At 42.2% G+C, this 25,142-nt stretch overlaps 1 protein-coding gene across 3 annotated transcripts in view; it reads left to right on the top strand.

The window, feature by feature from the left end:
* Window positions 1-25,142, top strand: part of ptpn13 (protein tyrosine phosphatase non-receptor type 13) — a 44,311-nt gene that overhangs the window by 8,311 nt on the left and 10,858 nt on the right. For all 3 annotated transcript variants that reach the window (XM_071465535.1, XM_071465534.1, XM_071465533.1), the window contains exons 3-22: window positions 989-1,155; window positions 2,691-2,756; window positions 4,363-4,548; window positions 4,836-4,923; window positions 7,295-7,927; window positions 13,728-13,820; window positions 16,170-16,269; window positions 17,316-17,532; window positions 18,581-18,655; window positions 18,774-18,945; window positions 19,377-19,527; window positions 19,639-19,777; window positions 20,017-20,169; window positions 20,695-20,877; window positions 20,986-21,148; window positions 21,868-22,303; window positions 23,067-23,173; window positions 24,108-24,161; window positions 24,712-24,801; window positions 24,980-25,087. In XM_071465535.1, the coding sequence (XP_071321636.1) occupies window positions 989-1,155; window positions 2,691-2,756; window positions 4,363-4,548; window positions 4,836-4,923; window positions 7,295-7,927; window positions 13,728-13,820; window positions 16,170-16,269; window positions 17,316-17,532; window positions 18,581-18,655; window positions 18,774-18,945; window positions 19,377-19,527; window positions 19,639-19,777; window positions 20,017-20,169; window positions 20,695-20,877; window positions 20,986-21,148; window positions 21,868-22,303; window positions 23,067-23,173; window positions 24,108-24,161; window positions 24,712-24,801; window positions 24,980-25,087 (3,381 nt within the window). The remainder of the gene's footprint in view (window positions 1-988; window positions 1,156-2,690; window positions 2,757-4,362; window positions 4,549-4,835; window positions 4,924-7,294; window positions 7,928-13,727; window positions 13,821-16,169; window positions 16,270-17,315; window positions 17,533-18,580; window positions 18,656-18,773; window positions 18,946-19,376; window positions 19,528-19,638; window positions 19,778-20,016; window positions 20,170-20,694; window positions 20,878-20,985; window positions 21,149-21,867; window positions 22,304-23,066; window positions 23,174-24,107; window positions 24,162-24,711; window positions 24,802-24,979; window positions 25,088-25,142) is intronic.

Raw genomic sequence — 25,142 nt, 5'->3', positions numbered from 1 at the left:
CTCATGGTCGCAGCTACATATTATTTAAGATCAAATAGAGACCAGCACCGTCCACATTTGTGTGTTTCTCTGTCTACTGTTTATCCCTGTGTCTGCTGCTGCGTTTGGGTCTCGGCCGAGGCCATCGACTGCTCTACATCTGTCGCTGTAATGGCATGTTTGTACAGTTTGTAAGCATGTACTTTTAGAGGACGCACAGATTGCACTGTCAGTTTCCATCCTGCATGGTTTCAGTTTATATCTGTAGTTTATTGGAGCTGTTTTTTTAACATGTTATCCACCAAGAAACTCATTTGCTCAGGCTGAGTCATGCACCTCTGCTCAGCTCTATCATTGCTTATCCAGAGCAGAGGTTTTGCGTGGGATACACCTAGTGACCCAGTCTACGTTTGAGTAAGACCTCCAAACGCTCACATGAGTTTTAAACAGGAAACTTCTATTTACTTTATAAATTCCAGCTTTTGAAAGCAGATATTTGGTGCCTCAAATCCAGCTCCTCTGTTCCTCTCTGTGCTCCTCTCGGAGTGAAGTATCAGTCAAAGAAAAGAATTTTGCAGCGCTGCTCAAACATTCCTTTGTATATTTTTAAAACGTCCTCTAACCATCGTGCTGGCTGCGGCTTTGTAGGAAAAGAGAATTACGCTGTGTAGCCATTCCTTTCTGCTTCCATGCCTCAACAGTTATTTTCTTGCAGGCTAAGAAAGCAACATGTGTTTTTGTTTACTTCAATCATCTTGAATTTCCATGAACGCCAAAAGCCTGAGTGAGAAACACTCACTGTGGTTGGATAAGGGCACAGATGCTGCATTCAGACTGTAAATGCTTAGACAAAATTTGATGCTAGTATTAAGCTTTAAAACACAATACCTCACTGTAACAATGTGTGGTAATCGCTAAGAATTTAAATAATGGAAGTCCATTAAATTGTTTTCCTGTTTTGGTTCCTGATCATATCTCCAATGCCTTAATTGTCTGTTTCCCCCTCCAGACCCTGCAGCCATGGGCTTCATCATCTCTCCCTGGTCCCTCCTGCTCATGCCCTCTGGCAACATCTCATTCACAGACGAGTATGTCACCCAGCAGGACTTAAGAGCCTTCACGGCTCCAGAGGTCCTGGAGGGAGTCTCCTTGACTTCAGTCTCTGATATAGAGAAGGTATAAACTTCACATAACGCATGTGGTGACAGAGCCTCACAAACTGTATGTTTTTTAATTCTTCATTAGTGTACATTTTATCACCTTTTCCCACATCTTTTTTTTTCAATACTCATACATTTTCAGCAAAATATTGGTGATATTTTCTAGTTTGAACACATAAATGTCAGGCCTGTGAATGTTTGGCTTAATCTCAGTCTATTACTGTTGTCCTCTGAGTATTTTAACAAAGCTCTTGGCATTTATTTCTTTTACTGTTTGTTTTATTTGGATAGAGAAAAGGTTCTGCACAATTGCTGCATGCTACTGTTACACAATAGGACCAACATACAGGTGCATATTTCTGCTAATTTCATTTCTCAGTCAGTGCTTACTCTGGTGTTCAAAGTTTGCAGGGCATGGCAAATAACATTTAAAAGTGCACGTACTGGAAGAAGTAATTACTCGTTTTGTTGCATCTGGCAGCCTCCCAACACTAACATATTGTATTTCAACAGGTTTTGTGTTCCAGTGATGAACTGGAACTTTTTTTTGACACGTTCTACATTCAATGCATTTAATGCATTTGGTCATTATATGTTTTGAATGATTATGTGTGGAATCCCTCTGTTGTTGTGGTGTGGTGTTAAGAGCACAGTCTTGCTTGAATAACACAACACCACAAGACTCTGGTGGATATTAATTGTTTGCAGATCTGAGGTAGTTGTGCAGTTGCAGCATTCATAACCATATAATCTCCTGCAGTGCAATATATGACTTACATACACTCAGAGCCACGCCCCCTTCACTCAACTCTGCCCCTCTGGTAGAGGAGCTAAAAGCTTGCATGACTGGATTCCTGTTTCTGGCACAGCCCCACAGACCTCAACACAGTTTTGTGCTGAGTCAGTTTTCCAGCCCTGGGCCCATCTCCCCAGCCGAGTTATTTCAGTGTAGAAAGTATAATCTGTTTCTCTCATTATCAGAGACTGTGGGTAAATATACGTCAGCTGCGAATGCCACGATTTTCCTTTCATTCTTTCAACATATGGGCTGATATTGGTGCTTTTAATGCGCTGCTTTTAAGTTTCCACATTTTGTGAAAGTGTGAGTGTGCCTTTAAATTTGTACTCTGAGATCTGTTCCTAAAAGACCTTGACGGCTATGTTGCATTCTTTGGCAATCCCTGAATTATTCTTTCCTCCACCAAGCCCAACATTCAGGGGAAGTGATTTCTCTCCCTAGTAATGAGTGCAGAGTAATAAGGAGAGGAAAATGGAAAAATGTTTTTGGATTTAAACTAAAAAGCCCCTGTTTTTTCCCTTTCCAAAAAAGAATGAATTCTTTTTATTACACTGAGCATTAGTCTGTCTCTCTGTCTTTCACACGGGGACGTTTGACTTATTTTAATAAGGTTCAGGAACTTTCATATAAGGAACTTTATATTCCTCACCTTTCTATGGGCTCACTATTGCTTTACTTGTGCTGTTTGTTTTAGTAAAGAATTGAATGAAGCTTATGTAGCCAAGTGATGTTTTTTTTTATTTCTTTCACAGATGCACATGTACTCTCTGGGGATGACTCTGTTCTGGGGAGCAGACTATGAGATCCCCCAAAGTCAGGTGAATTATTAGCATGGACACTTTCTTCCAAATGCACAGACGTTATAATATCAACACATATTATAATGAACCTCATGTCCATGACAAAAATGTGGTCAGTAAACTTAACAAATCATTGTTGCCTTTATAGGGTTAGGGTTAACTTCTTCAGTACATTGGGTATCTCAAACGATGGTGGCCAACTGGACCACCACTAGGATACAAGATGGTAGCATGTCATGTGTATTAAAATGATGTGTGATGCTCGATTGAAGATAGGTATGACATCAGTTGTTCGACAAGCATATTAAGTACTGAGATATTAAACAATGTTGTTCACTGGAATAGCCACACCCAAAGTGCATTTTTCTGGTATCCCCCATGTTAATGATTTTGGCATCAAACAAAACTTAGTTACTCAAATGTTGCCAAACACAACGGCACAATGAAAAGACGGACAGCACCCCTGCAGGAACTGGTGTATGACAAAATATAATTTAGAATATTTATTGGCAATGTTAATTTAAAGCTGATCAATATTTCAGTCAGCCCAAATGCCTCATAACCACTGTGAAAGCAGACACTATGTTTTCATTCTATGAGATCTGTATCTGTACATCTGATCTGGAAGATGCAAGCTGTTTGCGCTCTGGAATGCACTTCAATCTGGAGAGACCTCTGGAGACGGCAGGGTTCACAATGCATTCATATCTCAGTAAGAGGCAGCCAGGTGTAAAACACAAGCTGCACAGTGTGTTCTCATTTGTGAGAAAGTACCGCCCATAGGTTAGAGACAACATAGCTCGAGTTTGCAGTCCACTTCACGTGCATCTGCTCCGATCTTGTTTTTTCCCTCTCCCATGAAGCGGTTGCTATATTAGTTGCTGTATTAGTGCTCACAGCAGCTACAACATTGTAGCTAGCAACATTGTTTCTGATGCATCCAAACAATGAACACAAGTTTGGTAAATGACATGAAGGCTGTTCAGACACTTAAAGTCACAGTGAAACAGAAGTTAGTCCACTTTAATGATATCACACATTTCCAAGTTATAACACAGAACGATACTGAGCTGTAGTGAGAGAGCTGTAGAGGACTGGTATCCTCCACCCACACCTTCCTCTTGTGTTGTTTTCTCAGGAGACGGAGGAAGAAATTAATAAATTAAATATCATCCAGATTCTTCGGAAATGAAATCACTGTGGAAATAAAGAGTATCTTGGTGACACTATTATGTGGTGGTGATACTGATTCAAATCTGCATCCACACCCTCAGTGTCAAATATCAAAGTGACGACAAAAAGGTTCGAAATCTGTACTGACACTGAAATAATAAATTGTACCATGTTTTTTGTTTTTGATGGACAAAGCAAAGTATCTAACATCACTCTGAGGAAAAAAATTAAGGATTAGCTTTTGCCTTTTAATCCAAAACATGTGGTAGATGGACTTTTAAAGTAGGTGATGGAATTGTGCCATCTTGGCAAGACTTAACTCTGCCTCATTATCTGAACACAAAGAAAGCCAACCTGATAATACACGTCAGATCAGAGACACCAATATCACCTCACAGGACATACTGGTCCTGTCACTGTGTGTTGACTGCGATTTTGTTTTGCAATGCAGCCTATGAAGTTGGGGGAACACCTAAACAGCCTCCTTCTCAACATGTGTGATGATGTTACATTGAGTCGAATGTCGTTGCGCACGGTGCTGGACATCTGCAGCAAACACATCCGAAACTCCACCTGTGACCCTCCCTTCTCCTATATCAGGAAACTGGTCCGGTTGGTACTGGGCAGCCTTTCCCAGGTACACAGTTTATTTATGCAGATCAAATACAACCTTCCTCTCTGTTTTTTCCATCTTTTTATTTTAGTATCTTCCACCTCAAGCTTTATCCTAAAGACTGTTATCTGCTCTGTGAAAGCACAATAGGTTAGTTAAATTACACAACCGATAACGTGGCTCATGCTGATGGAACATGATTTCCGGACGGATGACTCTCTAACCTCCTGGCTTCCTCCTGCTTTTTCACCCCCCCCTCGCTCTTTGTTATTCTTTCTCTTTTACTTCCACTCCTGTTATCTTTTTCTCAGCTGGACGGTCTGCTGACTGATAGAGAGTCTCTTCCGGAGCGGAGTAAGGAGATTCGAGAAAGGCTGAGGGGCAAAGGTTTGCCCTCAGGTAAGATGAGCTGTACTGACACACACACACACACACACCCACACACACACACACACACACAAACACAAACACACATTAAGCAACACAGTAGCCAGAAGTGTGTTTTCTTGGTCTGTTGTCAAAGAAACTTTCCAGTGGTGTAGACAGTCGTTTATTTACAGAGTGATTTAGATTTCATGCCTGCCAGTAGTTCATGATGAACTGTCTGCTTTCTATTAGTCTTAAAAAAAAATACAGGTCACACTTCTAACTTTTGTTTACCTATGAGCTGTGCAATCTTCACATGAGTGACACAAAGTCACAGTCTGTGAATGAACAGTCTGTGACCAGGACAAATCACCAGACCCGAGATAAGTAGGTTTTGTTAAGATTATGTTGTGAATACTCTGAATATTTAGGTCAACAGAGAATATTATCTGTTCTTCCTCCCTAATGACAAACTGAGGCAGTGTGTGGTTGGATAGACTATTTTCATATTAGAAGTTGTTTATGTTTGTGTTACTTTTATTTAGAGAGAATTGGATGTACATGTCTTCCCTGGTTGTCAAGCTATTCATCACTTAATGTTGGCTTTCTGAGTTTGTGGGAAAGAATTAAAAGTAGACGAGAAACAACACACTGCAACCTTGAATCGGATTTAATTCAGGAAAATATGACCAAATCTTCCCAGTGGTTTCTGAGAGAACTCCGGCATTTTTCCAGGCCATGGAAATGAGAGCAGAGCGCAAACATGGCTATCGTCCCGATTATGTAAGCATGGCATGGCATTGATTACAGATGCATATTTTGGAGTCACCAGTGAAGCTGCTGGTCTGCTGTTTGTATCAGTGCTTTGTTTCCGTGGTTGAGCCCCAGCCAGCCCTAGGGAAAGTACATGCAAAGAGTATTACTCAGTTCTTAAGCGTCTTTCTTCTCAAGGAGCAACTCATTCCCTCCTGTATTCCAGCCCTTCCAAGTTGTAATTGCTGTGAAAGGACCTCGGTCATTGTCTCTGTTTTTATGTTGGTCACCAGTTCTTACTGCTGTAATCCATATGACAGCGACACCATACTAGTAGTAGCAGAAAAACGTGTGGCAACAATTTACTTCTGTGAAAAGTAAAATCTAGCCCTGGTGTGCTTCCCTGAGTTCCTGGAAGACAGTCTGTCAGTCTTTGATGTGTTAAGACCAAGCATATGCTTTGTAGATTAAACCACCACATGCAGCGTTTTTACAGGACTTACAGTCTCCTTCTGTTCTCTCCTTTCTGCATCTCCTCGTCTTGTTTTTGCTCTTGTTCATGCACATGTTTGCCTTCTGTTTATCTCTTTGTCTCTCAAACAAGAGCCATCATTGGCAGAGTTTATGTACAGCTTTGTCTGGAAAGGCAAACTTGAAATTTATGGACAGTCAAAGAAAGCAACATTCATTATGCAGTTTTAAGAAGGACACGGTGATGGATGGGCTGGATACCGCTGCCAAAAATGATTCCTTATTGTGGCACAGCATGTTCTATTGTTTGTTTTTGAGTAGTGGGGAGAAAAAAATTAGCTACTGCACAAAACAGACATGCAGATATAATAGCTATCCCTTAAGGTCAAGCTCAGCATGCTGTTTTTCTTAATTTGCTTTTCCTTGTGCTTTTGTTGGTTTACTTTGCAAATGAATTACTTTTATTTGACATTAATGGTTGTCCCCTGTGGCTGTATGAAAGATACTTCTAATTGCTGCTTCTAATTCTAATCCGTGGCCACATAATCTATTGAATAACCATGAAATATTCAGTTGGGGCCTGATTTAAAAAGAATGTTTCTGTCTGTCTGCCTGATACTGACTGATTGGAGAATCTGAGGACACACTGAGCGACCACCCCATTCACTGTAACAGCGTTGAATCTTTCAGTAGGGGGGTTATGAGAGGCCTGCTGCAGGTGCTTAGCCGGAGGCCATGCCAGGGTATCAGAGCAGAGGGGAAGTTGACAGTCGCCAGTGCTGTGTTTAGCTGCTGTGTCATGCTGATGCTGTTAGAACTGGATGCCAGGTAGGACAGGCACTGAGGCGTAATGAAACGTATTGTATTTATTCAAATCAAAATCCTTGATAATCCCTCCTCATCATAAATACTACTTTCAGTATTGAGTGTAGTGTTAATAACGATGTTATCCACTGGGAATTAAGTGTATTTTAGATTGTCTTCCATACTGTCTGCATTAGAATATGAAAAACTGACATGCTAAAAAAAGGATATCTGTTTGTAATTGGGTGCTTTTGAATACCTGCTGAATTATTTTATCTTGCTAGTTTGTGTTATTCTGTGTTTTAAACTTTGAGGTTTGACGGTAGATGCTTCTGCTTGTGATATAACTACAGTGTTGGTTCTCTCCTGTTCTCAGGGAGGAGTGCCGCCCCCAGGGTTCTGGAACGCTATCGAGCCAGGACTCAGGAGCAGACGTCTCTTAACCGGGGCCTCAGTCGGTCCATGGGTTCCCTGCCAATCCAGGGCCTGTTGAAGGGGGATGAGGGGGCAGCCCTACAGTATTCCCTGTCTGATTATCACCAGAACTCTGAATCCCCAACAGAACTTTACCCCAAACCCCCTTCACTCCAGCACCAGCACTCCTACCCCTATCTGCACCCTCTTCATCCACAACAAAAAGGCCGGCCAGTGGAACTGGACCGGAGATCTTTACCCTTCCATGTTGGGGACCCGGGCCCTAGTCAAGCCAGGAAGACATGGGCGTCCTCTGTGGACTTGGCTTGTATTGACCCAGAGGCTCTTCGTTTTGGGGCCTTGGAAGATGCACGGAGGGGCAGCAGTGCCTTAAGTACCCACTCTATAGGCAGACGCAAATTGCCCTTGTGGGCATCCAGGGAGAGGGATTCTTCCTACCCTGAGTTTGGTGGGCTGAAGAGCAGGAAGCCTCATCACCACTCAGCCCTGTCTGTAGGCTCAGGCCTCCCTGGCGCCTATGACAGGATCAAGGAGAGACAGAGGAAACTTGAGGTGCTAAGGCAAGCAGTAGATGGTGAGTATCCTTTCTTAACATAAAAGTGCAGCATAGAGAAGCAGTTGTTGTCAGTCCCAAGACTCACTTTAAGGTGCTCGTAAGATTTGATCTTTAGTCCTCAGGGTTGTTTATGTCATAAGTGTTTATGTCAGAGAAAGTCCTTGTGAAATTTGGAAAGCATGTGTCATGTCACCAGTACAGTATGCAAATCAAACTGGCATAAACTGATATTTTCTTGCATAAGACTTGGCTCTTAAGGCGCCTGTATGCCTTTCTGAAGTCAAATCAAGAATCTGACATTCACACCCACGTCATGCTGTGATTGGCCAAGTGTGCGGAGGTGAAAACGTAGTCAGTCTAGGTTTTTCATTCTTTACACAACTGTTTCTGTTGTTTCTCTAGCTGTTGAACTATTTCTTTGGCTTCTCCTGATAGTTGGAGAAGAATTCACTATTATTATAATCTTATTGTTGGCGTGACACTTCTGCTGTGATCCACCTATTGAGTGGGAGTCAATGATTGAATCTCAGGCAAACCTTTGTAACAGCCTGTGAGAGGAAAAAAGTTACAATTTTGAAAAGTGGTTCTCTTGGATTTATACCATGTTTCACTTCTCACTTTTTTCATTAACTATGCTGATTACACACACACACACAATACCGGGTTTCCCATATGAGACGATCAAACCACACTCAGCTTGTTTTGGCAGCTGCAGCTTCATTCAGATCCTCTATCTGTCTTTTTTTTCTGTTTTTCATCATCCCATCAGATTACACACAATAATAGCAAGGTCACTGGTATTGCAGGATAACAGGATTGTGACGCATCTGAGCTTGGTCATGTGTCATTACTGTCTAATGTGTGGTGCCAGTGCTTTGTCAGAACATGTAGTGCTTGGGCTACTACATCGGTGAATATGCTTTTTTATCTGTTGGGTCACCCACAGTTCCACACTGGAAAAAAACCCCCAAAGTTCCCGGTTGTAGTCTGTGACTAAGACAATGATGAAATCTGCAGCGAAACATTTTGAGGACCCAGCTGTGTTGTTACGATATAGAGGACATTTCAAACTGGGAGGTGAAATGAATTTATCATGCAGTAAACACGGGTACAGTGAAGAGGCTGCAGGGAGCCATCAGCTGGGAACTGAGAGGTGAAAATGTGACATCGATGGAGTGACGTGAGCAGACAGACACCCGGACTAGTTGCAGGTTGTGTGTCCATCTGTAACTACCATGTGGGATGGGAGCTGGGTGCTGGCTTGAATGAAGTATCATTGGTGGTGGCTTGGGCAGCAGTGTTTAGACAGAATGTATGAGTCACTGGTGCAGAGGTTTCCAAATGGCTGATTCTAATTACAAACCAGCTTAATTCTAGCCTGCTGCTAGCTGTCACACATGCTACTATAAAGCAAAATCCTTCTCACACTCTTTTACATGTGGCTGTAAACACACAGATATAAACACTCATGCAAATATAGTTAATGACCATACACACACCCAAGGTATTTACAGACAAAACGCACAAAAAAAAAAAAATCACATGCATAGACCGAGCGCACACACAACACAACTGTTCAACACCTCAGCAGTCAGCACCAAGAGCTTTACGTTTCCCCTGGGAGCTTATTGAATTCTTAGTAAAGTCTCCATAGGCAGGCTAGTTTATGCAATGAGTCACATGTTGCTATATGCGTCTGCTGGCCATTGGGGGACAGCCGAGGAGCATGAGGGATGAATGGTTTCATATAATAAACCACTGTCTTCTACCTCTTCTTCCTTTTCCTCCTCCCACTGTTCTTCCACACTCCCCACTCTCTAGCTCCCTCCAACCTCCAGCCTCCCTGCTTTTCTGGCAGCTATTTTTAATGCTGACCGAGCCACCAACCAAGCATTCTTTTCCTCGACTGTGGCTTTTTATCCCCAGCAACTCCTGCCTTCCTTTCCTTCCCTCCCCTTTGCCCTTTGCTGATTGTAATCAGGGACATTAGGCTTTTTAAAAATTTCGTATGATGGTATGAATAGAGGAGCTGTGCCTCTCCAACTCCAGTGTCAGGGAAAGAAAATTAGAATGGTTATTGTCCAGCCCATCAGACTGTGCTTGTATATGCACATGTCTGTGTGTGTGTGTGTGTGTGTGTGTGTGTGTGTGTGTGTGTGTGTGTGTGTGTGTGTGTGTGTGAATATGCAAAGATTGAGAGGGTTAATTTTTTTTTTTCATTAGCCTCTAATTAATATGAAATTAGGATTGATGTGAGACACCATGCTGATGTGAAGGAATGTTTACTCCCATCAAAACTGACTGAGAGTGGCTATGAAGGCTGAGCCAGAATACTTTTGCATTCCATCCCAGCTCTATTTTCTATAGCATGAATGGGGCCTAATTGAGCACAGACCATTTGCGGGGCCTCGTGGATGTGTTACTTGGCAGAGAACTCCTTTTCTTTCTTTTGCTCTGACTTTTTTCTGTTCTTTTCTACAGGAAAGTGATGGCGCAGCAGTGGTCAGTTCTCTCAGGTTTCACCCAGTTACAAACTGCTTCTCTGTCTCTCTTGTGTGTGTGCGCGTGCGTGTTTGCAAAATACGTCCGACTGAATGAATAAGAATGAAATGTCGTGTGTGTGCATGCCTGTGTGTGCATGGGCATGTTTATACCTTGTCCCTTATGTCTCACCCAGTGCCTACGCAACCCCCTACCCCCCACCCCCACCATCCTTCTCTGGTACCAAGGTGCTTCAATCAGTAGAAACTTTCCTTGCAGACCTAGAGACTGTAATTGGAGTCATGCGTAGCGGATGAGGGAATTCCTAACGTTATTGGACTTTTCCGGCACTTGGCAGCAGGTCATGTGGCTCTGGGCTGGGGCAGGTCCAGCTTGGACAACAATACAGAGGACTTCTGCCCCAGGGGAAGGGGAGGTGTCCACATGAAAGTACAACCCCCAGATTTTCATAATTGTATTACAGTTTGGGTCACTAACTCAAAAAGGCTGCATTGGGAAAGATTATTGAGTGTTTCTAGGGTTTTTATAAAAAGCTTATAATCCATTTTAATCAATCATTTCCTCTTCACATTATCAATAATGTCTAACACAATCACCACAAAGGTTCACAAGCAGTGTGGAAGTTTATAAATAGACCTTTGTTCATTACTATATTTTTTTTTCTACATTATGTGCACTTAAAATTGCAGTTTCACAAACTCTACACTGCATGTTTTTCTGAGTCATGTTAACCTGGGGGAAACTGTAAACTATTATTCATTTTCGTCTGCACTTTAAAGGGAGTTCCTCCTTTCCCCCCGGGGACCACCAGACTTTAAATAACCTCAGTTAGTCTTAGTTTGTGTTTCTTCTCAGCTTGAACACCCCCAAAAGGCCACAGCCTATAGAAGCTGTTTGTGAACTCACAGAAAGATGGTGCAGAAGCATCAGTTTCTGCGAGGAATCAGGGAGAGAGGGGGAAAAAGAAACAGGGTCATGGTGGAGAGGAAATGAGAAGATAAGGTGCAGGGAGGGGATAAATGCGGGTCGCACTAATTGTTCTCTGGAGATGTTGCTCTTCTACTGAGAATGTGTCCAGCAAGTGCATCTGATTTCCTAAACTGAGAAAAGGACAAGAGTAAGGAGTAAGTTGAGGCATTAAACAAAAACATGCTGACAGCTTAGATCCTCCCCTTCTTCTATTATCTGTTTGGAATGTACTGTATATGAACATGTATTTGTGTGCATACTTATTACTTAACTGATTGCACTAGTTTCGGTCGAAAGAGCAAGGACTCAGAAAATCACCTGATTTATTCTACTAATCCTTTGTCTTCATCTGTTTTATAAAATCATATATCCTGGAAAAAGAACAAGAGCAGTCAGTGAGGAGCACTGAGAAGAAGCTCTGCATATTTACATGAGTCACCATCTGTCTAACCCCTCTGCTCCCCCGCTCACTCAGCGAAACATTCACAGTATCTGCAAGATCTCGCCGTTAATCTCTCTAATTAGCTGGGGCCCTCTCCGTTTCTCTGTCCCCCTTTTGCTTTGAGGCACGGTGGGTTTTTTGAGGTCATGATGAAATGCTGATCCTAGAGTTACTGAAGATTTCTCTAAATATGCTGACTCAATCTCAGGTTAATTGTGACCAGCCAACAAACAGAGCAGACCATCATGGCGTGACCAAAAACTCCATTTGTGTTTGTGTCAATATACAATATATAATACCCCTACACTGCTGTATATTAGAGTTTAGGCTGGGTACTTGTGTTTTATCAGAGTTTGCAACAGGATATTTATTTACAAGTACAAACTACAGCATCACAAATTAACTTTGACCTACAGCAAATTTGCGTTGTTTGCATTGTGGTCTTTTCTGTTATTTTTCCACACCCAGATTTGTTGAGATTATCTGAAATAAAACCACCCCCAGTTTCTTCTTGGCTCATGGAAAGTCATATAAAGTTCTGTAATGAGGACTGATGAGTAGATGTAAATCCATTTAAATTAATTTTGTTCCTGTATGTTTTGTTGTGTTTTTTTTTACAAAAATAAGAAGTACATAAAAACACTTAAATTCACAAATGTTTCTTGTTTCTCTTTCCTCTTGTTTCTCTTTCGTTTTGCCCTCCAGACTTTAAACAAGTCAGAAACAGTTCTTAGTCAGCCCCTTTTAGGAAAATCCTGTTGATATTGGTGGGCCAGTCTGCAATAGAAATGGGCTCCGCTGTGCACATGTATGGACATCTGTGCATGTATGTGTCAGTGTGGATGTTTTAGTAACCGTGTAAGTCTTTGCAGTGGCATGGGCGAAGTTGAAGATGGTAAATTGCTGTAAAACACGTAGAAGAGACTGAGCTCCTCTGTGTACCTTTTAACGCAGATGACACGGTGTCAAAGGAACCCATGAGTCACTAACCAGCAGAAGATGGAAAACTATTTTGGGTAACAGTTTGACCAGTTCTTCTCGTTCCTAGTAACATTACAGCTGCTGCGGTGCTTTTTGCTAATGATGTTTAGAGAAGACATACATCATTACAAAGAGAAGTCTGTTGTGCTGTGAAACTTTTCTGACCTAAAATGCCTGAGCGATGACTGGGGAATGCCATTAATTCCAACTATGCAGCTGATACTGAGGAGCAGGACTTTCAAGTTTTGTGTACGAGGCAGAGAAACACATGGCACATCAGGATAGGGTTCAGATTGTTGTGGGTATTGCTTAAGTTGTTTGCACCAGAACTTCAGTTCGTTGCTGAGTTTATGAAGCACTGCTCGGAGAAGAGTAAGTGATTATGGTGAGCTGGTCTGTACTTGCTGTGGTTCAGTCAGTCAAGCAAGACAAAAGATAACGCCCTCAACAACAAGCTTCCTAACCTTACAGGAGGCATGCCTGCATACATTTGTGCCAAAGCTGCTTTTCAGCATAGTTACATATGTCTTTCATTAGGAGTGTTTACCAACAGCATGACTAATACCTGCTTTGTGTGTCTCAGTCTACTGGTTTGAGGTTGTCATCAGTTTAAGTAGGATTTGAAGCGAGTCCTGCAAAAGAAAACAGTAACTTGTCAGTTCAAGTTGCCCGAGCCTTATGGAAACTGATCCAACTTTTTTGTAAAAGCTCAGTGTCGTGTGATGTTGAAGAATAAACAGCTTCACTTTAACATCTATCACAAACAAACAGCAAACAAGTCCATGTAACCATTTGAAGTTGTCTAATGTGCATGAAGGTCATGTTTGATACATTTCCTCATTTCACAGACATTTTCTGAAACTACTGCATGGTTTGTTTTTTATGATTTTCAAAGATGGGCTGATGGTCCTTCTCTTCCCTCAGACCCAGTTCACACCCACCAGAGGTACCACAGCGATTACAGTTCATCCAGTGAAAGCCCTTCAGTGACCTCCTCAGATCCAGACTACAGACAAGGTAACAGATACCTCTGAAGACGTATATGGTATACTACACCAGGTTGTTTGTGTGCATACAAACTTGTGGCATATCCATAATGATGTGAGTTATTATGTGCATGAAGCAGAAGTACATATGGAAAAAATAAAGACTACTGCTGCTACCTTTTTAAAAAACTGTTCCTGTCCAGACAAAAGGAATCAGTTAATCGGAAAAATTAAGTAGTCACACCACATGGTTCTTATTGCTGTTCCTGTGGATCTGATCCCTGCTGATTTTCACTTTAGCCACCTAATCAAGGACTGATTTACTCCAGTGATGGTGTGTGAATTTACCTTGAAAACCAGCAGCAGCCTGGGCTGCAAACCCTGGACTGAAAAACCACTGGCAAAGAATATCAATTAGTCTTTGTCTCTGCTGACCACTTCCTGTGGTCTGTCCTGCCTAAAGCCAGATTTCCGACTGTCTTACGGGCCAAACCATACAGGGCGCACTTTGTCTGCTTCACATCGTGAGGTGCAACTTTCTGCCTTGATTTTTCAGAAGCACAGGAAAGAAAGCTGCTGCCAGTCACTCACCTGGTGCTGCAAGTGCAATTAGATCACGAGTGATGTGGGATTGCACAAGATAAAATGACGTCACTTTCTGAGCAAAATGAAATTGTGCAATAAACATAGACAAGAGATTGTAGTAACACAATAGCGTGGGAAACTTTTGGCCGATCTACTCTTTCAAGTGGCAAACAAAACTATGGCAGCAGTATTGAGCAAAGCAGCTCTTCACATTTTTTTTTGTTTCAAAGTGAGCAACTGGGGTATCCGGAAATGTCCCCTGTTGTGTGAGTTGTAATATCCGAATTCACTGTGGCAATGGATGCAGCATCCTCCGATATCCTGCTGAAGTTAACAAAGCAAAGGCAGGGAGTACAGAGACAGGTGGTTAGTCTATGTTGTGTTGTGCGTTATCAGGGTCTGGAGTCACTGAAGATGACTGCTGTATGTTAGCCAGAGGAATTTTATCACTCTTTAACTATTTTGTCACCATTGGACATTTCATTACACTTTTATGGCAGTCTAGTGACTTTACGCCCAGAGAACATGAGATCTGGTGCTTTGCTAAGTTTTGAAACTTGCAGTAACGACCACAGGATCAACTGTGAGCCCGACACATCACAGCAGGATGCTGTTCATAGACTGCCAGTATGATGATGTCTGGCTTTCCAGGCTGTTGTTGAGCTTCATGTGAGTTGTAAGTGGTAGTTTATCGTGATTGTGGGTGTCAAAGCAGAGGATTCACAGGATTTCAGCAGCGATACTTCATCATCTATTCATTCCTCTATGTTCCCGCCACTTATCCAGACAATGCCCTCCTAAGCACCGCCCTCCAGGTCCTCCCAGGGAGCCCTTTGGCATCCTTATGAGATTTCCAAACCACCTCAATAGGGTGCTCTCAACACAGTGATTCTGCCTTGGTACCTTCTGGATACCTGATCAGACGACCAGAGAAATAAACTCATTTCAGCCAGTGCAGTCTTATCCTTGTGGTCACATGACAGTCAAGTACAACTGCAGGGTGTCACTGCTGTAGAGATGTTTACAATTTACATAGTTTCAGATAATACAGACAGATGTAAGCCTTGTTATATAGGAGACCTATAATATATAACTATACACATATTTATTAATTTAGGTAGTTTTATGTCTTCAAATTTGCTGTTGTTCTTATAATGATTTCAGACCAGTGACTAGAAGATTAACTTTAATAAGATATAAAAAAATATATATAATCTTAATATACTTAGACTTGTCAGTGCAGCAGGAGACAGAGTTAACAAAGGTCAAAAGCAAATGTATTCCAGCTTACCTAACACCCTGACTCCATTAACATCGTATTCATGTTTTGCACTCTTGCACGAAAAGCTTGACACTGAGCTCAGACAGCTGTGGCGAGTTTAAAAAGTTCCCGTTTATTTGGAAGTAGCTGAAATATATTGAACATGTTCCAAAAAGAAAGACTCTTTGAATCTTTTCCGTCCAAACATACAGTAAGGCACAGAAAAGGGTGTTAATGAACTGGATGAGGCAATGTTTAACTTGGTATATTTTGGTACACATACATATGGTCTTTTTATTCACAATTTTGATGCAAGGCAACAGACATCCCATTTGTGGCACTGATTTGACCTGATTTCAGTTTTCAGTAACTACTCCACCTCCTCCTGCACATGTTCATGCACGTACATTTGCAGCACAGTGTGGGTGTCTCCAGTCTGCATCTAGAGGGGTGTGTTTGATTGTGTACGTGTGAAAACAAAATTTACTCCTTTTGCGTTTGTGTGATCAGCTGACACTCCCATGTCTCCTCCAGCTAAGAAACCGAGCGAGGTGAGGCGGTACGGCTCACAGCTGGCACTTTCCTCTGAACACGACGCCCTGTCGCTGACAAGTCACAACACACACAGGCACAGGTAACTTGCACATATGTATACAAGTGGCTATTTAACAAACCAGTTTTGTGTTTTCTCCCTAAACAGCCAAACTCCAGCTATAATCCACATATATATAATCTGTCCTTTAATGAATATTACTCTCCCAAGCAGACTCTGACTCTCACCCTAAAACGCTCATCATACAAGGCACCCTCCAGCCACCTCAGCAGCTCAGGTTGAACTTATTTCTAAGCCAGTTTTATTTTTCATGTCCAAATTCAATAGTGATTGCTAAATAACGCCACTAAAACTCATTTGGCCCTTTTCCATTTCCAAAACTTTTTTTCTAATAGCAATGAGCCAAGAATATGGAAAAATCATAAAATTATTGTTCAAAAAGTCTTGGTTGTGCCTGAGGTATTATGTAGCCCCTCCATTCCCACCCCCACCAACAGATTATCAAGCCTCTGTAGTGACTGCACCAGGTGCTTGCTTCTGGCTGCACTGATGTGCCATCTGTAAAGGGGATTTAATAATTGGTCTGATGATTGAGTTTGGGTGGAAAATGTTATTGCATGAATTTCACCACCTGCCCCACTGCATGGGAGTTTGTACATCTTGAATCAACATGTGTGTATGTGCTGGCTCGTTTGTTCCCCTTCACCACAGCCCCCACCATCACCACCACCACCACAGAGCAGGGAAGCCACCAAAGAAGCTGACCTGTTTGCTCCTCTGGGCCACACACACAGCTGGTGTGGCACAGCAGGGTCAGCCCCATGCTTCACTAGTGAGGTCATCTAATGTGACATCCACATTCAGCAATCTCTGTCCTTCTAATCTCTGGCATTACAGACCTGAACTGCCTGCTGTTGCTATGGCTGCTCACAGGACAACCATGTTTTTAATCCCACAGCACAGAGCACTTGTTTTCCCCGATGCTGGAGGAAAACAATCAGCTAGCATTGGGTTTCTTTTGTGTGTAAATACATTTTGTTGGACATATGAAGCAGTTGTTTCCATTCAGCTTTTTGACAGTATCAGACTGCTCTGACACCCACCCTGCTCTGCTTCTCTCCTTGTAGGCAGTATGAGGGGGCTGACGAGGGTCTGGCTGGAGCTGAGCTGCTCCTCCAGAAGCAGGAGGAGGAGGTGCAGCGGCTCCAGGCCCACCTGGCCAGCAGGCTGTCCAGGGCCAACCTATACCCCACAGATGACCCCCTTGTGGCCCCATCTCGCACCTCTATGCTCGACCTTCGAGACCCCCTCTATACCTCTTCTGTACCACTCCGCAAACCCAAGGTTCGCACAGTTCATAACCTAACAGGCTCCTCATGATACGTTCATGAAATCATCAGCTTTGAGTTCAGTTAGTTGGATCGTATTTTCTTTTATCAGCATTCATTTTTTGTACATACAAAACTTCCCTTGTCACCATGGAGATGTAGACCACACATGAACACACACGCAAAACAGCCAACTCAGGCGAGTGGTTATTTCAACACACACTCTGCAGCAGGAGCTCCCTGCATCCAAGGCCTGACTATCTATTGCTTGAAGCTTGTTTATGTTGCACTATTTGATGATGGATGTACAATTTTAACTCCCATGAGCTCATTGGAAACCAGGCTGATGATGCTGCGCTCACTGGATGTTTGGTAAATACAAACTGCTGACTGGAAAAGATAATTCATGTCAGCCTCCCTATGGTTATTACAAATTTGTGGGGTTGTGGGATATGTGGGATTTTTTGGGTACGGTCTGATTTATCCCATCTACTGTCACAAATTGTGAGAATCTGTTAACACAAGAGGCAAACATAGCAACAAATCTGCTGATGTTAACAGTGAACCTCCAATCCTGTATATCAGTTATATTCCTGTTAAAGCGGAACATATTTTTCTGTGGTGTGTCTATGGCAGATACATTTATAAAAATTCAGATTAGGGGTTTTCCAGTTAGTAAAATAAAATTCTTTCAACTGAAGCAAAGGAATCTCACTCTTCCCACCACTGGTTAGACGTCACAGCAGAAAACCCAACAAGGAAGTGTGTGTGTGTTTTAAAAGAAAGCAGTACATGAGTTGTTGTCATTGAATTTTTGTGACGAGAGCAGCTAGTGAACCTGCTTCCATGAAGAAAGAAAGGGTTTTCCAATGTTTTTCCGAGTTTGTCACATGTGTTTTACAGATGTTTTGTATTGTAAAGCCACACTCTCAACAAGTGGTGATACACAAGCACTTGTCATAATTACAAAAATATATGAAAAGAAGGCCGAATGATCCCTTAATGTTTTGGTAAAATAAAGGTCTCTCTATGACAAATGCTGTTTATCTTTACACCAATGGCAGAACTTCCACGGGCCTGAGTTTGTGAAGATGGCCAGCGAACCCTGTGTTGCCTTATCTGTTCCCTCTTCAATAATGGTGAGGATGTAAAATTATGCCGCCTTTGAGCCAATGTATCCACGAGTGTTGTCACAGAATCTGCTTCATTTCCCATTTGTAATTCATCACTCCCTCCTTTTTCCTCTCTGCCCACAAGAAACGTGGAAAGGTGGAGGAAGTACAGAGGAAGGTGGGTGTGGTGCTGCTGAATGGCCAAAAGCTGGAGCTGAGCTGCGACATCAAGGCAGTGTGTAAAGACGTTCTTGATATGGTGGTTGCCCACATTGGGCTCGTGGAGCACCACCTCTTCGGCCTTGCATACCTCAGAGGTACAGTACCTGTGTATGCCTGTGGTTTGAGGTGCTTGCGTGTGCATGTATGTCAGTTTCATGTGGTCTTTTATGTTTGCAGATGTGAGTGTGCACTTACTTGTGTTATGTGCTTACCTTACCATAGTTGTTAAGGTTAGGGTAGTTATCCTTTGTGAGTTCAGTCTCTGAAAGTGTTTCTCACAGAAGAACTCAGTGTAGGAATTCAGAGTTGCTTTTGAAATGGCACAAAGTTTATTCCAGAGAAAATGTCCTCTTCTTAAATGCAAAGTACATACAGCCATGAGATTACAAGTCAAGCACATTAGATGTGGTTTGATTAGTTTTTAGTGCAGAGATTCACAGTATGTCCATTTTAGATACCTGATGTCACATTAAAAACTCACGCATACCTAACCTGCACTCTTTCTCCCTCAAAATCACACACACAGAAAATGAGTTTTTCTTCGTTGATCCTGATGCCAAACTTTCCAAAGTGGCCCCAGAGGGATGGAAGGAGGATCCTAAGAAGAAGAAATCTGACATGCCCTTTAACCTTTTCTTACGCGTCAAATTCTTCCTCGATGATGTCAACCTCATACAGTACGTATCTATGTTCACAATTAGCATGAAACCTAAAATGACGCATCAATTTCATTGTCACAGAACAATATACACACTGTAAAAATAACCTGCTTTTTCTGTGGATAACAGGCATGCTATGACCAAACATCAGTACTACCTACAGCTGAGGAAGGATGTCTTGGAGGAGAGGATGCGCTGTGACACAGAAAATGCCATGCTACTTGCTTCACTGGCACTGCAGGCCGAATTCAGTGACTACCAACCGGAGGTATCAAATTTCTATTATACATCTTTGTGTAATCAGTCAGCTAACAACACTTTTACTGAAGTTATTTTGGTTTTTTTTTTAGTTTTTATCATTATATTAAACAGAAAGTATATAGGCACATTTGAGGTAAAAACTTTTCTTGAAAAATTTTTAGAAACAAAAAATTAATAAAGTCAAGCATCAGTCTCATCAAATTACGCATAATTTTAGAAATAATCTTGTTAACCTCTGTGTCTTAGCTCCATGGGAAGACCTATTTCAGACTGGAGCACTACCTGCCGGCATCTGTCCTGGATAAGGTGGACCAGACGACCATCAAAGAGGAGCTGCCAAAACTTCACAGCAACTACTATGGAGCGTCTGAGTCGGAGGCAGAGTTTGAGTTCCTTAAGGTCAGAAAGTCCAAAGTAAACAGGAGTCATGGTTTTAGTCAGGTGGAACAAGTACAAATTTTATAGTCTTAGTTATTGCAACTTCTCATTTGTCTTTTAGTGAATTGCAGCTGAACTGTTTATTTTATGACAAACATGATGAACATTTCAAGTGCAACACATGGCAGGTGTTCCAGGAGGGACTTTACTTTGGCAGAAGGAAATGATACATTTGAGTCTCCTGCTGCTGCATTTTATTCTGCCTTTGTGATCTGTCTACTGTACAGTGCTACTAAACTTAACTGTCTACTTAAGCAGTTGTGTTTGCTTCATGCCACTGAACACCACTGAATCACACTGTATGTGACTAGATGAAAATCAGTGCTTTCATATTGGATCACTGACCCAATGAAAGACCTCTTCTCTGCATGAACAGCTTTAGTATTCTATTTTAATCTGTCTTGGTACACATTGGCATCCCTGCCCTCTATCTCAGCACTGTTGGTTTTTGAGAATTTAAGACTCCCTGTATTTGCTGTCCTAAAGGTGAGCCAGAGGCTGACAGAGTACGGAGTCCATTTCCATCGGGTGCTTCCTGAGAAGAGGTCTCAGACGGGCATCATGCTGGGTGTCTACTCCAAGGGGGTGCTCATCTTTGAAGTCCTCAATGGAAATCGTACCCCGGTGCTGAGGTTCCCCTGGAGGGAGACAAAGAAGATTTCCTTTACAGTATATACCTGTGTCTTTATTATCAGAAATAAAACAATGGCACTCTACTGTAAATGCAATTGATTCACCATTTGCTATCACTGAAATGTTTGATTTGTCACCCTAAAGAAAAAGAAGATTTGCCTTCAGAACACATCAGATGGAATCAAGCACCTGTTTCAGACAGACAGCAACAAGACGTGTCAGTATCTGCTACAGCTCTGCTCTGATCAGCATAAGTTCCACCTGCAGATGAAGGCGCGCCAAAACAACAAGGAGCTGCAGGAACTAGGTAGGAGAGAGGCGAGCAGACACGCCATGTCTGCATGGGTGGACTTCACATAATATGACCTCAGGCGCCAGTGAATATTTGGCTAGCAAGAAGTGCGACTTCTAATCATTGAGAGAATGTTAGCATGTCACAAAAACATTGCACATCGTAGACCCAATAGGGACATGTCCAGAAAAAGGCAAAGCTCCTGAGGATGTCAGCTGCATGTGTCAGCCATTCTGCACATTGTCTCCAGATAGAGGCTAAACCCAGTAATGTCCTCCTCTTAAAACTGCCTGTTTGTTTCTCAAACCTTTGTGGGTGATATTAAATCTTTTTTTGGTGTATTGCTTGTTTGATTTGTTTTACTTGGCTGAACCTCAGATCTACTTGGTTCACATCACAGATTACAGTCTGAACTCCCACCAGACCGCCGGCACAAAGTCATTATAAGTCAATGACTGCCAAGAAGACTGGCCAGACCATTAGCTCTGATGATTAAGATGGATATCTCCAGAAAATAGAGATTAACTTTGCAGTGCTGAGGACAGTACCTGATTTTATATGTAGACAATGATTACTTCAGACTTCTGAAGCCTTTTAATGACACAGATCAACAGCTCTGAGGAATTTCCCTGCTTTTCTATTTTTTCAGTTTTGTCAAATTTTTCTATATTAATAAATTCACTGAGTTATTATCAACAATTGAGTAATTTTCTGTTTTGCATGTCCTCCCTCAGAAAACTGCCCCCTGAGCATTCTACAGTATTCTGTTGACCCTCGGAGCGTAGACTCAGCAGGGAGGACGGTGAGCTCAGGCAGCCTGGCCCCCAGCTTATCGACGCGCTCCAACCCAGACCACCTGAAGAGGATCTCGTACTCAGAGGTGGCCCTCAACAAGGCACCATCTGGCCCCGTATTAGTCCAAGATGAGCTTCACTTTCCAGGTTTCAATCCAGTGGCCTCCACGGTTCTTTCCAATCCACGGATAATGAGCCGCTCCCACCACAACCTTGGGCAGACGCCAGAGTCTCCAGAGCACCGGGTGGCAGAGTCACATCGTGGCCAGTCGCACAGTGGGCTGAGTCAGCCACAGACCCACCAAGTGGCCTCTCACTTCCAGCAACACCAGCGAGGCAGCTCAGACACAGACTCCCTGTCACACCAACAGGACAAGTGAGTTGAGAGAAGTGAAATGTGAAAAGCACAAACAACATTAGTTTCCAAATACATTAGTATACAGTGTGTAGTAATGAATAAAACTAGAGTGGTTGTGAGACATTACTTCTTTGGTTTTTCATTAATTTCCCATCCATCAATCTCTGCAGGAACTTCATTAATTTTATGCATTTTTACTCCTTCAATTACTCATTTAAAACCTTCTGTCAACCTCAGCTGAGGCGCTGGGATCTTGTGCGTGTTAGTTGTCCTTCTGTGAAGTGTTCAGTGTCTCCAAGCTCACTTCAGGATAGGTTACTAAGTGAAGACTTGTTACTGGGACTATAGCTCTGCCTTAACACTACAGAGACAAGGAGAACTCTGCCTCCAGCTGTTAATTAACCCTCTGGGGTTCTGTGTGTGTGTGTGTGTGTCTGTGTCTGTGTGTGTGTGTGGGTGCAAACGCCTTTCGTTTGTTTGTGTTTTTGTGAGACTGAGTGTGCCCATTTTAATTGGTAACAAACATGATTTTATGCCAGTTGCTCCCTCTCGTGTCAGCTTCGCAGATGACATGTAGGATTTTAAGTTGAGTAGGATTCTGTGCACATAAAAACCCAACAGCCCTAAACATTATTAAGAACCAGAGTGAAAGAGAGTGTTTAGTGCAGCAGAGCTCATCTTTTTTAATTCAGTCTCATTGTGGTTCCTCTGCCCCTGATCATTAAGGAAAGTTGCCTCCTCAGGCTAAATCCCCTTCTCTTGCTCACTCTCTCCCTCTCAGGTCATTTGGCTCAGTGTCCCACAGCAGCCCAGCCTGGAGCCTTAGCAGGTCCAAAAAAGAGTCTGACTCTTCTTCTATAGAGGATTCTGGCCAAGCATATGTCGTAGGTAAGGATGCTGAACTGTGTAGAATGATGTTTTTTATTGGTGAAGCACAGCGTTATGTAGAGTTCCCACCTGAATTATAAATCTGTTCTATGTAATGGTGGTTCTGGTAGAGACTCAAGAGCAGATAATAACATATCATATTTCACCAGCAGTCATTTTTGTGCACCTCCAGCTCTCTGCCATGAGATAACGAAAGAATTCAGAAAATCCTAAGTCAAGCACTGTTCACCTTATATAGACTTCAGCAGTTTCACCTGCATGAAGAAAGACTAGAGCTAAGAGCTAACTGTTGATCATAAGCACCATTCTTACTAACACGCAAGGCAAATAAGTATGATGACAATGTTTATAATCTAAAATCAAGCAAGAGTAAGATGTGTAACTAGAAAACCTCAGTGGATGATGTTACTTCTGGCTGCACTGTGGCAGGTCAACAGTAAGTAGGAAAAGCAGGTGGCATGTTTTACATGCAATACTTTGCATATTTGGTATTGTGTTATTATTTTTACCTGTACTGTTGTTGCTGCAGTGGCTGACTTATTTTATCTTTACTGGAAAGCAGAAAATCCTAACTTTTTGATGTAGTTTTCCCTTAAACAAAAGACTCTTTTAACACCTGACATGCACAGTAGATTTGAACTTGTGGGTAATCTTCATTGAATTACAGAAGAAAAGCATTTTAATAATAATTAAAAAAAACAAAAACAGTTTCTTTAACTGAGAAGGGGAGACAATTCTAGTATTCACACGAAATGGTCTCATAATGCAGGGAGATTCTATATGTGTTGATTAATGATGATGATATATGTTTCTTTAAATATTTCCTATATTATTGTCCATACATAGTCAGAGACACAGACACACAGTTGTCATTGTTCTGTATAATGCACAAAAACCAAAGCACAGCCTTGCTGATCTCTTGTGTTGTGTTCAGGGGTCAGTATGCACAGCTCCTCTGGCGCACCTTCAACTCCAGCCTCTGTTAATGGTAGGTAATGAAATTTCTGCCTCTCATCTCCCCACACACACAGACCCTGCATGTCTGTGATTTGTATAAAGTATAATGTCAAAATGCAGGAAATATTCTGCCACTCTCCTCTATAACTCATTTTATAACATTCTTAATCCTCCCCATCAATCTGTTGAACGGATATGCAAACCAAAAAAAGTCCTAAATCACAGTTATATAAAGCAGAATTGAGTCTCTGTCCTCTCAGTGTTGGCTGCCTGTGGAACTGAACTCTGGCTCTGGTCCCACCATTTAATAGCTTCATGCTTGGCACTGAACTCATGACCTTCCCTTTCATCCTAGCTTAGCCCGTCTTTTCAGGCCCATTAGCCAACAGTGCTAAAGTAGAGGCCTGTCAACCACACTGTGTTCCCGCTTCAGCTGAATTACAGTGTAGATACACTAATGCTGTCAGAGTGGCCTACTGCCTATCCCCTGTGAAATTCATTTACCAAAGTTTCACTTTAATATGCACCAGTTAGAAATGACAGAGCTTATAAGACATGCCTCTTATCTTTGCACTGCACAGATTCACTCAAGAAAAAACTCAACGCGTTACCATCTCCAGAGAGAGAAATCACAACTGTAAACCTGAAGAAAGATGTGAAATATGGCCTGGGTAAGGACAAATATGCATTTTTTAAAATAACAACTCAATTTCATGCTGTCTCTCAGGCTAGAGTTGACAAATGTTATGAAAATGCATTTCAGGCATTTGTGTTCCCCCGATGACTGTGTTTTAGTGTGTGCACGTGGTTGTGTGTCAACATCTGTTTGTGCTTGTGTGTTCTCTTCAGGGTTCCAGGTTGTGGGAGGTGAGAACTCTGGTCGAATGGATCTTGGTACCATCATTAGCTCCATCACTCCTGGGGGTCCTGCTGATGTCAACGGCTGTCTCAAACCAGGTAGGCCTGGATTTGGTGCCTCTGCTAATTAAATTCTTTTTTTTCTGTCTTGCCA

This window comes from Trachinotus anak, unplaced genomic scaffold (assembly GCF_046630095.1).
Source record: "Trachinotus anak isolate AG129_WGS33_773 ecotype Australia unplaced genomic scaffold, CSIRO_AGI_Tana_v1 ptg000028l, whole genome shotgun sequence".
Lineage (NCBI taxonomy): Eukaryota > Metazoa > Chordata > Actinopteri > Carangiformes > Carangidae > Trachinotus > Trachinotus anak.
This window is presented reverse-complemented; position numbering and strand designations above follow the sequence as displayed.